This window comes from Melopsittacus undulatus, chromosome 3 (assembly GCF_012275295.1).
Source record: "Melopsittacus undulatus isolate bMelUnd1 chromosome 3, bMelUnd1.mat.Z, whole genome shotgun sequence".
Lineage (NCBI taxonomy): Eukaryota > Metazoa > Chordata > Aves > Psittaciformes > Psittaculidae > Melopsittacus > Melopsittacus undulatus.
The window spans coordinates 64,182,835-64,198,623 of NC_047529.1; the positions used below are offsets into that span (position 1 = coordinate 64,182,835).

The following is a 15,789-nucleotide window of genomic DNA, read 5'->3' on the forward strand; positions in this document are numbered from 1 at the left end:
GAAGACAAGAAGGCCAACAGCATTCTAGCCTAGAAATAGTGTGGCCAGCAGGGCCAGAGCAGTGATTGTCACCCTGTACTCAGCACTGGTGAGGCCACACTTTGAATACAGTGCTCAGTTCTGGGCCCCTCACTGCAAGAAATACATTGAGGTGCTGGAGCATACCCAAAGCAGGGCAACAAAGCCGAAGGGTCTAGAGCACAAGTCTTACAAGGATATGCAGAGGGAACTGGGGTTATGTAGCTGAAGAAAAGGAGGCTGGAGGGGAGACTTTATCATGCTCTAAAACTACCTGAAGTGAGGCTGCAGTGAGGTGAGTGTTGGTCTCTTCTCCCAGATAATAAGCATTATGATGAGAGGAAATGGCCTCAAGTTGTGCCAGGGGAGGGTTAGATTGGATATTAGGAAAAATGTCTTCACTGGAAAGGTTGCCAAGCACTGGACAAGGCTGCCCAGGGAAGTGGTGGATTCACCATTCCTGGAAGGAATTGGGCTAAGAGTACTCAGACTGTGAGGGATACTGAGCAACTAGAACAGCATCTTGAGTAATTATTAAAATGTTAAAAAAGCTGCTCCCAATCAGTCACTGGTGATTGTATGATGCAGTCAGCTGCTGATATTACTGAACAGAATGCATCCAGAATAATTGTTCCTCCCAGTAATTTTGTCTAATCATGGAAAAAACCCAATGAGGTTAAGCTGCAACATTAAACACACAAAGCTATGGGATGGCGTAATGCTGCACATGAGGTATGATAGTGAGACAAAGTGAAAAGTAAACAATTTTATTGGACACAGCAAAAGTTTGGCATCGTATTTGTGATAGACCTGCATGTGCAAGAAATCCATTCATCACACTGGCAGCAGGGCTGTCTGCATGGCCCTACAGTTTCCCTCCACATCGGTAAAAGGGGGGTTGCCAAATAAGGGGGCTATCCCTAGGACAGGAGCTCCCCACAGCCCCCTCATGTTTATCAGCAGACCTCAAACTGCATTTCAGGTATGCATCCATTTGGTTTAATCAGGAGGAATAAAGCTACACAAATACTGTTGTTCTGATCCACTCAGCTGCCAGGTTAGTCCGAAATGGCCACTGAGCACCAGGAAGCAAACAGCCCTGTAACCCAGCCGCTCTCATACTGGCACAGGGAGTATTTCCAGAATACCTGCAGTCATCATCCAGCTGCAGTTTGGAGAAACACCACGTTTAATGACAGGCATGGAAGTGTTAGCACATAGGTGCTGGAGGTACCTGGGGCAGAGGTGAGTGTGTGAACTGAGGATGCTGTGACTGAACCAGCACAGTGAGGGCACACAGCAGTGATGGCTGCATGGAGCAGCCAGCCCTGCTCCTGTATCCTTGTACTGCCCCAGCTGCAGACACTGTGGCTTTGGAGGCTCTGCCCCTTCCACTTCCAGGAGCTGCCAAGGAGAATGAACCTCATCTCTCCCTTAGGGAAACATGTGGTTGCCATGGGGGGAATAGGAGAGAGGAGAATCTTGTAGTAGCATAACCCGATTCAGCTGAGGTTCGGTTCATGCTGAAAACAGCTGGCTTTTTGCCCAGAACAGAGAATGAACTTTGGAGGATTTCGAGTGATCAAGCCCCATCTTCAAAAGCATTCCTCTGGTACAGCAACATGCTCTACTGGATGTCGTCTGCAGACCTGTTAGGCTGAGGCTGCTGAAGTACTCAGAGTAAACTGACATATTAAACATTAATACTGGCAAAAGGAATAGTTCCTATAAACAGACATCACCGACCTGAAATCTAGTCATTAAAAAAAAAGGGAAAAGTAATTTCGAGTATTACATCCATCTGATTTCCCTGGGGTACACTCCACAGCTTTATAACCACATTTCCCTGCCTTTTACGAATGTTCCTCTCACCTTCACAGCTCTGTATGAGGTTCACACAAACAGGAATGTAGGGAAAGAGTCTTTCACAAAGTGTAGGGGGAGCAATGGAATGGAAGAGGTGAAATTTTAAATTCATTTCACTTAAAGGACTTTGCAAAATTACCACGTAATAGGTTTCAGAGAGACACGGTCGATGTAAAAGATATGGACAAGTTTCACCTCCTCCGAGCCCAATTCAATTTTTAAAGTGAAATATCTTACTCTTTAGAATACGAAATATTAAACCCACATTCAAACCCCATCTTCTGAGAGGCAGTCCCGCATTTGAAAGACTCACACAATAGTCTGTTACAAGCCTCGCCCTGGCATGAACTTGGAGCGCCCCATCCCTGAGGACAATGCATGGAGCTCTGAACTTAGTGGCAGCCGCCGTCCCTCCTACCGTCCCTTAGGGGCTTCCCTCGCAGTACAAGAGCACGGATGGTGGCCGGGGGCATTTTTTATTGGCTTTTCCCAATTCACTGGCGCCGATGCAGGCCACGCCACGTTTCAGAGGGCAGATGGGTGGCAGCTCCCAGGTGCTCCTGGCTAGCCGAGGAAGAGGTGCCCTGTTGCCTGGCTGTAGGCAGCGGTCAGTGGACTACCAAAAAAAAAAACACCCACCCCAAAAAGTCTGCTAAACACCCCAGAGGAAAAACGACGGCTATTTAACGAGGGAAAGTTTGGGGATAAGCAGCGCTATCCTGCCTTCCCTTTGCCGCCCCAGAGGGAGGGGACGGGACGGCGGCGCAGCCTGCGGGGAGGTACCCCCCATCCCGAATTCCCCCATCCCGAATACCGCTCCTCTGGGGATCCCCCGAATCCCGCCCGGCCGCCAACGCCCCGCGGGGTGCCCTGCTTTAGGGGGGCGGAGGAGCTGCCGGCGCCCCCTGGCGGCCTCCGCCGCGCTCGTCCGGCGGAGCCTCGGCGTGCAGGGGCTGCCGCCGCTACACACGGCTCCGAGGGGGCTCCGCCGCCTCCGTGACGGGCCGGGCCGGGCCGGGAGCCGTGCGCTGGGGGTGCGAGGGGCGGAGGCGAACCGGGAACAAAGGAGATCGGGGCGGTGCAGCGGCGGCGGCTCCGCCGGGGGGAGGCACCGGCTGGCTGGGCGCGGGGGGTGTGGGGAGGAGGAGGAGGGTCGCCAAACTGCTGCCACTTCGCCGACCGTGAGCGGCACTCGCTAGAGGCGGCGGCGGCAGCCCGCCCCTCGCTGCATGGCAGCCCAGTGAGGGAGGAGCGGGCGAGGGTCTGGCGCTGCCCGGAAGCCGAGGGAGCCAGCGCCGGCGGCAGCAGCGCCCGCCGCCTGCCCGCCGGAATGCGCCCCGCGCTCCGCTGAGGCGCAGCCCCGCAGCGATGCTCTCCCCCGAGCGCCACCGCCACCACCGCCACCCGCAGCCACCGCAGCCGCCGCCGTCGCCGCACCACCCGCCGCAGCCCAGCCATGTCGTGGCCACCATCGAGAACCTGCCGGCGGAGGGCGGCAGCGGCGGCGGCAGGAGCGGCATCTCCGCACCCTCCTCCAGCGTGCGCCAGAGGATCAGGAAAGTGTTGAACAGGTGAGGCCAGGGGGTGCTTCGGCGGCTCTGCGCTGCTCTCCGCCCCGCCGCCGCTCGCCCCGGGGCGCGCAGATCCCGGGGGCAGCCGTCGGGTGAGCCTGGCCCGGCCCCTCGGCGGCGTGGGCACGAAGGCTCCGGGGGAGCGGCTCGCTCTGCTCCCCGGGCGGGCAGCGCGTTTCCCCGCAGGAGGCGCGGGCAGGGGGCGGTGGCGCAGAGCCTCTCCCGGCCCGTTGCTGCCTCCGAGGCGGCGGGGTGAGGGGCGGCTCTGGCCCGTTCCCTCCCCTCCGGGCCGGTGCTGGTCGCACCTGCCCTGCCCGCAGGCACATCCTCACTGCGGGGCCACCGTGCCTCCAGCCTGTCTCGGCTTCCCTGGCCCGGGGGACGGCGGGGAAGAAGGACCCCACGTACCCGGTACCGCAGCCCGGCCCGTGGCGGAGAGTTGGAACGGCGGCGGCGGGGAAGGGGCGGCCCCTCGTCCCGGTGCGGTCCGCCAGCAGTGGGGTTTTGCCCGGCCCCGATCAGGTGTCGCGGGCAGCATGCTGTGGCTGCGGGAGCGGGCTGCCGGCGGGACGCTGGCTTGTCCCCTCGCCTGTGCGTGCGGCTCGGGATTGTCAGCGCAAAGCCAGGGAAGCGCCCGGTGCTCGGGGTAAATTTCACCGAACGCACAAGAAAACACTGGAACCATCTTACTCAAATCCCTTACGCTCTTTGCCAGTTGTTTCTTCTGCACTGCATTTGATTAGGGATGAGGTTTTTGCCATAAAACTGCCTATCCAGAGCCTAACCGGTTGCACTTCTCCAAAAGGCGCTCCTTTCTGAAAAGCCGACTGAAGCGATCCCTTTCTGCTCAGTGACTTTTACGTGCTGAATAGAGCGGTTGCAGGGTTGTGGGCAGCAATGTGATGGTGCCTATCAGTGTCGGCCTCTTTGTCTCCAATTTAGTTTCAGATACATATTATATGGATAAGCTACTAAGAAAAACGGCTGTTCTGTCTGGATATACTAGTTTTGAAGGTGAAGGTCTTTTACTCTTTCAAGCTTTTAAACATTAGGAAATTATGATTGTTACCCTCTTTGTTACAGATACCTGAAGGTATTCGATTGCTCACAGATCACTGCTGTTAGATGCAGCTAATTAACTGCAACCATTGTAGGAGGATCCTCAAACACATCAGTAAGGAAGGAAATATTTATCCTTTGTTATTCAAGCATGAGAAGGATTGAAAAGAAGTTGAAACAAGTAAGAGCTGCTTCAGCTCAATTATACATTTCCTTTTACACGCGTGTTAGTAACTCTCAGCATAGTCAAATTCACTCAATTCCTCAATCCAACTGTGTCATCTTGGGTGTCGTGTGCTTGCAAAATCCTGCTCTACTTCTGCTCAGTCATCCTGAGGTGTGTGTCCACCCTGAAATGAGACACTAGAGGAAAGAAGTTTTCTCAGGGGCAGCCAGAAAGGAATTAAGATGTAGTGAGGTGATAAGATACAGACACAATATGTACTCCTGTTCAAGGGTGGTAATAGTGACCTCTAGGGAGCCACCAAAACTGACCATGGTCTTCATGGCTAGAGATGTTGGATTAATTCATATAGGTCAAGTACTTACTATGCTTATGCATATATATAATTCTCAGCCATAGAAAAGAGTCAAGTAAGTATTTATTATTTTAGATAGATGATTGAAATGGGAATATAGAGATTTTTATTTTATTTTTTTAAAGGGAGAAAGGACAGAAATTGGTTTCAGTGACCGAAGTTCAAATCTTCTGTTTCACAAACTTGGATCTAGAAATGAGATCTCTCATTGCCCAGAACACTCTTAATGAATAGGAGCCCTGTCACTTTTTCATAGAATCATAGAATGGTTTGGGTTGAGTTGGAGGGGACCTTAAAGATCATCGAGTTCCAACCCCTCTGCCATAGGTGGGGGTGCCTCACACTAGACCAGGCTGTTCAAAGGCCCATCCAACCTGGTCTTGAACACTTCCAAGGATGGGCAGCCACAGCCTCTCTGGGCAACCTGAGTGCCTCCCCAACCTAACAGTAAAGTATTTATTCCTAATATCTAATCTAAATCTACCCTCTGTCAGTTTAAAACCATTACTTCTCCTACCACTACTTATGAAAAGTCCCTCTCCAGATTTCTTACAGGCCCCCTTCAGGTACTAGGAGGCTGTTATACAAGTTTTTCCTGGATCCTTCTCCAGGTTGAACAAGCCCAAGTCTCTCAGCCTGTCTTCATAGGAGAGGTGCTCCAGCCCTTGTGACCATGTTCATGAACATGTTATTTTCTCCTCTTCAGGCATAAAATGAAAGTCATTTTTTTTCAAATGTACATGATTTATGGAGAGGGAGAAGACTTATTACTGTGGTGTTTTAAAACAGCCTTTTCCTTGTTTAAGAGAATCCTCAGCACATCCAGAAGTCTGTACCAGGTGAAATACTGCCTGAGTTAGGTTCCCTTCATCTTTACATGGGAACTAATGACGCAGCCCATGTAAGGTCATGGCTTTCATGCGATATTTCTGTTGATACAGTGAAGTGACACAGTGAAATGGATGCTCACGCAGTGTTTATGTTTTCATCTTCCATGGGAACAACAGCATGCAAATGTGTAAGGGAAAGGAAGAAATATATATGGTATATCCCTAAAGAAGCAGGAGCCCAGAACTAACTACGCATTGGTTTCTTCAGTTAATGCTTTCCTGCTGGAACAGGGTAGCACTTTCTCTGTGCTACCCGTCCCATTTTGTGCACTATTTGCTTGAGACCCATGTGTGAAAGATCCCCGATTGACTCATTTGGTTGAGCTCATGTACTTATGTTTTCTGCTAGACAAAATGGGGGCTTCTCAGGAAGATGAACAAAACGAAAACCTTGACAACAGAAACCTGCTTGTAGCTGATGGAATCATAGAATGGTTTGGGTTGCAAGGGACCTTTAAAGGTCACTTGAGTCCAGCCCCCCTGCAATGGGCAGGGACATCTTCAACTAGATCAGGTTGCTCAGAGCCACATCCAACCTGACTTTGGATGTTTCCAGGGATGGGGCACCCACTGCCTCTCTGGGCAACCTGTGCCAGTGTTTCACCACCCTCATTGTGAAAAATTTATTACGTACATACATCTAGTCTAAACCTACCCTCATTTAGTTTAGAGCTATTACCCCTTATCCTATCACAATGGGCCTTGCTAAAAAGCCTTTCCCCAGCGACAGGTCAGGGAGGAAACAAGACAGCAGGAGAATGGGCACAGATGCTGGCAGAGACTGAGCATCATTTCTCTCTCACTTTATATGTAAGAGTTTGGTTATCCAGGCACTTCGTGATTCCTGAATTGCCTTAAAGTTGCTTTACAAGCTATGAAAACGTGTCTTAACTTCACCTCCCAACCTCTCCTCCCTGTTCACTCAATAGATCCTGAAGTAATAGAGAAACACTGAACGTCTCCCTCCCCAGGGTATTTGAGAAGGAACATGCTGAAAGCAGAGCTGGTGGACTGTAACAATCTATATCAGTGATTGCAGCAAACACTGAGCTCTGTGAAAAAGTTGACCATGAAAGAAAATAAAAGTAAACCACAAAACTGAAGGATCAGAATCATGGAGGACTGGAGATGCTTGATGAAACTGTGGGATTTACTGGAACAGTTTGGATGTAAATCCTGAGCTCCCAGTGGTCCCGAAGAGGACCTGCTGCAACAGGAACAAGCTTCCTGTTGTCCTTGAAGTCTGGGAAGGATGGCTTGGAATTGCTGTTGTGTTAAGAGGAAATGCAGATTACGTACTGCAGATATGCTCCTGGACCTGGGATTCACACCCATGGTCCATGAATCCCAACTGCAGGGTGCTGCCTGGTACCTTCCTTGTGACATTTGCTGAGGGGGTGTCCCTGGCTGACCCTGCCCTGCTATACTGCAAGGGAAAGAGCAGTGTTGGCTGTTTGATTACTTACTTGCTTCCACACAGCCTCTGCAAAGCCAAAATTGGACTCCACCAACTCTGCTTGCAGAGGACCACTTGATGAGGAGTGACTCACCTGCTCCACATTGCCTCCCACCTATAGCAGGAAGCAAGAAGAAAAGGAGAAAATCATGTGCTTTGGAGTTCTGCTGTTCTCTGTGCCTCCACCCCAGCCCCTGCCTGTTTCAGAGGTACCTGTTGGTGGGTCAGCACTTGTTCTGTGTGTCTGTCTCGAATCACAGAAAGGGTCTCTTGTGTCCCTTCCCTGCTGTCCCGAGCTGACCTGAAGGCTCAAGAGCACAGAACCACCTGCCACATGTTGCCAGTGGCCCTTGAAGACTTCTGAAGCATGGATCTCATGTTCGGAAGACTGGTTATCACCTCTTCAGAGGAACTGGGCAGAGAATAAATATTGCTGAAACACAGGGGGAACGGGTTGCCAGATGATCTCTGTGGCAGATTCTTAAAAATTATTTATTTAAATGAGAGCCAACAGATGATTATAGACCTGGACATAATCTCCTTAGTCCTAGGCATCAGGACAAAGAGGGGAAATAAAGTTTTTCCAAGGAAATAAGTTAATATCTTTGGATAGTATAACAAAGTTATTTTACCTAAGTAAATGTGAATATTCCGGGAAACAAAAAATACCATAGCCTCACCAATGAACTCAGGTATCCAGAGTAGCATCGGAGGCTCTGCTATTGTGTGGCTTTCCCTGATGAGAAAGCTGGATGGCACATACTGTTTTCTGGGTTTACCCACTTCTATCTTGTACTTTCTTAAGGAATAAGATCTAGCCATGCCTCATCTTGCTGTTTCAAGGGTATCTTCATGTGCTTTGTATTTTTCAGAAGTTTCCTAAAAATTTCAGAATATTAGAAGCATATTCAACTTGATATAAAAAAATAGAGTAAGAGTAATTTGAAGCACTCGGTCCCATGCCATCTTTTAAATAGATTTGTAGTTGTCTGCTCTAGTGAATTGTGAAAGCTGTCTCTCGAGCAGCGTGAGCCTTTCTATACTTCTTTGCTCACTTACTTTATCCAATAAATTTCAGCCTTATGCATAATGTCAGTGTATGCTCTAATTGCCACTTCCTTTCTTAGGAAAAGGAAAAAAAATAATGTTGCTAATAATTGCAATTGATTAAGCTAGATAGGGATTTATTGAGCAAAATTATATGAAGAAAACCAGTTTGGATTTTTCTTGTCAGAAAGCCTGCTGTTTGGGTACAGCCTGTGTAAAACTTTTGCCTTTTTAGTATGCTACAGGCCAAATTTATCCATGATAATGGAGTTGAGGAAGAATTTGTCCCACTAGCTGACTAACTTTGAGCTTGAATTGTGTGTCAAGGCTACTAACTCTTCAGAAATGAGAGCTGTTTGAATGACAGTGCAAGTATCAAAAGCTATAACCCTTTGATTTTTTTCTTTCTAATAACCTGTATCCACATAGAAAATCAGACAGAGGGAGTTTATATGCTTAAAAAGAACCTGAAACTGAATAATAATGAAATCGAGGTAATGTATTTCGTTGCCCCAAAGCAATAACATCTTTCAGTTGACTGATCAGAGAGGCAAACAAACCAAATAATTTATGGCATTTTTCCTTAATGAAAAGCAAGTCAAGGATCAAACATACCATTTTTGGAATCCAAAAAAAGAGTGAGTATTCATAACCTTCAGTTGCTTTGCTTTCTTCTTCTTTCTTCTTCAAAACAAAAGGATTGGCTTCCTTTGGGATTTTTATTCTCAAAAAGTATAAATAGCTTCTCTAAGTCCACCCAGAATAACAGTGACTGTAGAAGAACGAGTCTGAGCCCAATTCAGATCGCTGTAGCTCTCCTTTTAGGTAAAAATATTCATAACATTCTGAAATAAGTCAAAGAAAATGAGTTCATAGCATAGATCAAGCAAGTAGGTTGTCTTTGTTGTGCCTGTTAGTACTATTCTTTTTGGTCAGGGAAGTGGGAAGGTCATATCTGCCCATAGAAAAGCATCCTCGCAGAGGATTTAGAACTCAACTGATGAAAAATTGTCCCCCTCACCTTGCTTTTGCTCTGGAGAATTTGCATCTTAGGAGATAGCAGCCTTGCTGGTCCTAGTCTGAAATAGTGATACTGTAAATGCACTGCAGTCTAAACCTGACAGCTGACATACTGATTGGGACTGGGAAAAGACTTTTCCTAGGAGGGTCAGTGTGGCAAGATGAAATATGTGGGTGTCTTCTGTCTACCTATGACATTCAGAAGGCTGGTACTTACTGGGTGCCTGTCTGTAAGTGGGAATTTTTGACACTGGCTGGGCCGTGGGCTTTGGGAAGGGGTTACTGCCTCTTGAACTAGGGGGGTTTCAAAGGAGCAGCACTGTAAATGGCTCCATAGAGAAAGCTGGAGGAATGGACAGAGTGGCTCTTATGGAATGGACAGAGCAGCTTTAATGTGCTAATGAGGGGAAGGCCAGATGCCAGCACTGATCAGAAGAGCTCTTTGTGGCTCTGTCGCTTTAGAGATGGCTAGAGTCTCTGTCCTTATCGAGGTTGTTTCTGCAGGCAGAGACAAACACTGGGTCTATTAGTGAGGTGTTCCTTTCCTTTAAGTCAGCAGATAGCCTTACAGATCGGCACTTGAATACTGATTAGGGCTAATTACCAGGAAAGCTTAGGAAAAAGAACTCACTAAAGAAGCTTAACTTTAAAAAAAACTGCAAAAAATCACCCCCCAAACCCAACAACAAGAGAACACTCATGCTCAAAGGCTTGTGAACCCAGCTTAAACTCAGCTGAAATCACCTGTTGCAAGAATAGCAGTTTGGGGACTTGTAAATTGCTGCGACTGCAAAGTGTGTATGTATTGGTGGTTGTGAAATTTGTGCTGTGAACCGCCTAACCTACCTGTCTCTGCTTATTTATGTCGGTCATCTGTCCCTCTGGGATTTTTGCTGAAAACACACCAGTTTTGAAGCTTGTCTTTCAGCTTTCTCTGACTTGGTTTCTCTTGTGATTTAAGAAAGCATTCTTCAATAAATATTCACTCTCTTGTCATTTTGTCCTAGAGGCACCACATGACTGAGTTAGCAGGTTTGACCCCCATGCATCACATTCTCCTCAGTGTGGCTGGAACTAAAGAGCAAGAGACTGTGGAGGGAGAATCTGCATCCTGGTAGTGCTCACTGAGAGCACTCCTGTGGCAATACCATGCCATACCTCTGCAGAGAGCGTGCCTGCTTTTTGGGATGTGCCATGGTACATGGTGCTAGCCAGATAATTTCCTAGAAAGGGTGGATGACCCTTGGTCTCATGAGAAAGGTCTGTCCGCAAAGACACCATGTAAGTGCCACAATAAGCAATTCTGACACTTATTAAGCTAGCCTTCTGTTTGCAGCTGATGCAGTCATTTTCCCTTGGTGTGGTCGTCAGTTGCTTCCTTACACTGCCTTTTCCCATGGCAATGTGGGAGACTACGCTTCACCTTGGGACAGGTCTGACCTGAGGCAGCCTGTAGGAACTTCAAGGCCAATAGTGGATCTTCTTGTTTGCTGTAACGTTTATTCCTGTCAGAACATGGAGACGAGTTAAAACCTTGGCAAGAAGGACTGGGTTTCTCAAGACTATGTTTAGCAAAGTTTCTTATGTTCAGATTGGAATTTTTTTGGATGGAAAGCAAGTAAGACTTCATGGTAATCTAGTGATGGGAGTCCTTATGTAGGAGAGCAGGTTTAACTGTGCTCTGCTTTGCATCCCTGAGGGCTGCTGCAAACACATGGACTGTGATGTCCTCTTGAGATGAAGAACCTCAAAAGGTTGTGGATTTGTCCTAATGCAAAATTTTGAAAATTGAAAGTTTGGGACAAGAAGATGCTTTGTTTGCTCAGCTCATCTCCCAAGGCATTTCAGGTTTCAAGGTGTTCATTTACAATAGCACGCTATGCTTGAAACGGATTGCTGCATCTCTAATACAGATAAATGAGGTAATTTCTGTCCAGTAACACAACCATAATTATTACTTCCCAGGCCCTAGTGTTAATAGCAACCTGTAAGCCAGTGTTAAGTGATGACAAAATGAAACCAAAATTTGAAACATTTATAGTGATGGCCATTAGTTAGCCCTCTCTGTTGTTCATTTGTCAAAGAAACTGTTGCATGTGTGTTCAGAAGCCTGCTTCACTGTCTGTTATTGGGCTGCATTGATTTTGAAATGGTGCTGTCTTCTGTGCCACATTCATTCTCATTACTTTTCTCATTTGGCAAATGTTTTGATGTGACCTGATGTGGAAATCAGTTAAGTGGGAATTAAATTTTTCACTATGAAGATGGAGAGGCCCTGTCACAGGGTGCCCAGAAAAGCTGTGGCTGCCCCATCCCTGGCAGTGTTTAAGGCCAGGTTGGATGGGGCTTTGAGCAACCTGGTCTAGTGGAAGGTGTCCCTTCCCATGGCAGGGGGGTTGGAACTGGTTGGTCTTTAATGTCCCTTCCAACCCAAACCATTCTATGATAAATGTTTCCCGCCATTTGGTGAAATGGAGAGGAAGCCATCAGAAGTGTTGGAGGGAGATACCAGCATCTGTTCCCACTCTGCTACTTCATCAGCCTCATTGAAGAGGAAGAGAGATCCACTCCTGGTTGTCATGAGCCTAATAAGTAAAATCCAGATCCTTAACATAGCACTGGGGCTGCTAGCTCAGATACTTTCAGTAGAAGGGGAAGTTTGGGGGTATTGGCTTAATGAGAGTGATGGCTACGATTTAGAAACCATGGAACTTATCTCTGCCTGTTATTAAAGAAAGGAGTTAGATGTCTGACTCTTGAAGAGTAGGCCTGACTGGAAGGGCCTAATAATTCAAGGTGGATAAGGCATAAGCTGTACCCTATCCTATACTTTCTTTTTTTCTTTTACCAGGGTGCAGTATTCTTCTGTGTGGATCTTTGCTTTCCTCCCCTCTGTGATGATCAGACAAATGTTGGAAAATACTTAATACAATTAAATGAATTACCTTGTGGCTATTCTAAGTCCAGATATTTTGTGGAGCCACTGTGTTTTCAGTGGCTTCTGCAGCCTGATTTAGGCTGTTTACCTTCTGAAATCCATTCTTACTAAAAGCTGAGTGCCATAATGAAACTGAGCAAGTGTTTCTTTCCTGTTGCTCTTTTCCTTTTCTCTCTCTGCTGCTGTTACAGACATGAAATACTTTTGATTAGGGTTTTTTTTTTAAACTCCCTGTTGGCAGCATATTGAGGTCTGTAGGGACTCTCCCGTATAGATTGAAAGTGAGGAAGGACAGCAAATAGTGAGTAGGTTGTGAAGAGTTGAGCAGGGAGCTGGAAAATATTTTCATGGGTATGGGATTTGATACTTGAAGGAAATAAAACTTTAATAGTGTAGAGGTAATTTTCATCAGGCTGCATATGTGGCTTAAGTACCGTCAGTCTCCAAGCTTCATCTAACATGGTGGGGAAAGAGCCAGCACCCAATATATGTAATGATCAGACTCAAGTGGCTCCTTTCCTGCATGACCTACCTGATGTGCACAGGTAACTTCCAGCCAGATTTGGATACGTGACCCCTCTGTTGTGTGCCTGGTGTGCTGAGGAGGGTGCTTTTAGAAGAAACTACTATTTTTCTGGAATTTAGAGATCACCATTTGTAGAAGTGTGGTCCGACTTGTCCGGAGCAGGCAACACCTGTGCTTAACCCTGGAGACCTTGCTCTGTTGCCTTCTCTTTATATTCTTCTACCAAAGGCACTTTCCTTTGGTTTAGCACTCACCAGCAGGTTTTTGACAGTATACTGTTTTTTCTGTCTAGTTTGTGGTGGTGGTGGATATGACATCTTTGGAGAGGTTCAATAGAATCCAAGACATTTGAGGACTTAACCTAGAAGCTCAGGGGCAAGATGGTATGGTGGTTGTCATACCTGTCTGTGGAAGGGTTATGTTGCATCTATGTTAACCAAGTAAAATCTCTGAGATTCAGAGTTTCTCCTGCTCTAAAGAGATTACTTGAGTTTAAGACACCAAGTAATTCCCTAATAATTCACTTGAAAAAAAGACTCTGTGTCTGTGTGTGTAAGCATGTGAGATCTTTTAGGATGAACTACAAGTTACCTAAATTTAACATCCTGTTATAAATAAATAAATTCCAGCACATTCTAGCTCACAGAAGAATTTCTGCTAAATTTGATGTCTGAAATTGTTCATACATATTGATTTGGTAGGTATTACCATGTTAATGGAACTTGTCATTACTCAGCTAGATTAATTTATTAGATTTATTCCTACACTTTTAGTGTATAGATGTATTGAGACATGAGCCTGCAAATCAATACCAATTTCTCATTTATGAATCCTCTTACTAACATCCAGAATACTATTACACTTTAGAGTATTTAGCTGCAATTTATTTTGAAGCATACACTCCAACAATTGTCTTTCTTCTTTGTTCTCTAATGATTTTTTGATGTATGTGGACTCTGTTTGAGCTAAATGTCATGCATCAAGCATCAAATGGGTTATCACCATACTCTAGTCACTGGGGCTAGTCAGCAACTTAGGTGTTTGCAAGATTCGGGCTCTGAGACCAGACCTAATCTTTGAGGTGTGTTTTGGCTGCTGTTCTACATGGGAGGCCCAAAGCAAGAGAGGAAACACAGGTAAAATATTATTTACAACTAAGTTGCCTACCAAATGTAGTGTATTTGCATGCTTTTCTTTGAGCGGTGGCCATGTGTGCATTATCCTTTGGAAGGAATGGTGTTCGAGAAGTGGTAGCAAAGACCAGCCGGAATGGATAGCTGATGTGGGTCTTATTTGCTTGCTTCCAGAGCATAAGCATCAGGCAAAAGCTAATGAAAGTTTGATGGGAAGTGAGGAAGGTGGAGGCTACAGCACGTATGGAGGAAGAAGGTGGTTTGATCACTTTTGCCCTTGTTGCCATTTCAAGACAGGTAGACAGCACTGACAGGTTGCCATTTCAATACAGGTAGACAGCACTGACAGGTTGCCATTTCAAGACAGGTAGACAGTTGGGAGAGATGAGGCTTCATGTGGTCCAAGCACAAACATTTCTGTTCACATCATGGTACCAGTAGTGCTTGGAGATACCATCCTTCCTTCCTTCAGATGGACCACAAATGTTCTGTAACTGTCAGGAAGGGAATTGCAGAGACCTCAGCCCAGCCTCAGCCAGAGTACCTCACTAAACATTTTGGTGAGCAATCTCCAGCAGCTGCAACGCACAGAGATAATGTTTCATCCAGAGGTCTGCAAGGTGAAGCTCCTTAAAACTAACTCTTCTCTGGCCAGCCTTTCTTTGTTGTTTTCCTGTAAAAGTTGCTCTATGCACCCAGTATACTGCTCATCTTACCACTTTTTGGTCTGTACTTAGCTTTTGCTACTGTATTTGCTGCTTGTGCACCACTGCAATTACTGGGCATTAAAAGCTCAAGCCTGATAAAACCAGCATGCACAAAAGGACCAGTCAGGTGAGAGAGGGAAACTGAGGGGAAAAACCTCACCCCCAAAACTATCATGATGCAGAAGTAGGCATTGGAATTAGAAAGATGGGGAGATGCCCTGTGAATCCTGACTGTCTGATTCAGTCATGGGATTTTGGACCAAGGCCAGAGCATTATGGTTTGTGGTGTTGTGATTGTGCTTGACTAAAAGTTACAGGAGATGTGGTGGACAAAAAGCAGCTCAACCAGCCCATGGCAGTGAAGGGGTGGGCTTCTTGCCTGTTTTGTTTTTGGAATTGCAGCAGCAGGTAAAGTATTGTGTTTTGAAGGAGTTCGGAAGAAGTTACATACTGTAATAGATCTGGATTTATGGTCCAGGACTGGACACCAATTGGTTTTTCAGCCTTGGGCAAATCTCTCAACCTCCCAGGGTCTGGTTCAGTACCTGTAAAATGGGGATAGTTAAACTTAACTACCTGGAAGAGTTGTTGATTAGTTAATGCTTATAAAATGCTATACAGTGCCATAAAATACAGCATAGTGCTCAGAAGCATCTGCTCTGCGGTTACTGTAGTGCTTCTCTGAAACTTTATGGGCAACCGTTTGCCAAGAAACGAAATGAGTGATGCGCGCAGTACATGCAGGCTTTGGGAGACAAGGGAGTGGCATCCTTTCAAAGGCATCTAATTTCCCTGAGATACCTCCTGTCAGAATACAAGGGGAAGTTTCCTGAGCATACCTGCAGTGGTCTGGCACTGAAACTGGTGTTGGTTGAGGCTGGGATTGCAGTAGGCAGCTCTGACAAGTGATAGAAGAGCACTTTGCTCCACTCCCAGTTGCTCATTCTTGTCCCTCTCTCCAGCCTCCTCCCCCTTTGTTGTGCTGGTGGAGCTGTTTGCATGGTGGCATGGAGAACCAA

At 46.7% G+C, this 15,789-nt stretch overlaps 1 protein-coding gene across 1 annotated transcript in view; it reads left to right on the plus strand.

The window, feature by feature from the left end:
* The first annotated feature begins 3,060 nt into the window (after positions 1–3,060).
* Positions 3,061–15,789, plus strand: part of SLC35F1 (solute carrier family 35 member F1) — a 244,908-nt gene continuing 232,179 nt past the window's right edge. Inside the window, exon 1 of the mRNA XM_034061113.1 lies at positions 3,061–3,455. Coding sequence (XP_033917004.1) covers positions 3,253–3,455 — 203 coding nt within the window. The 5' untranslated portion in view covers positions 3,061–3,252. The remainder of the gene's footprint in view (positions 3,456–15,789) is intronic.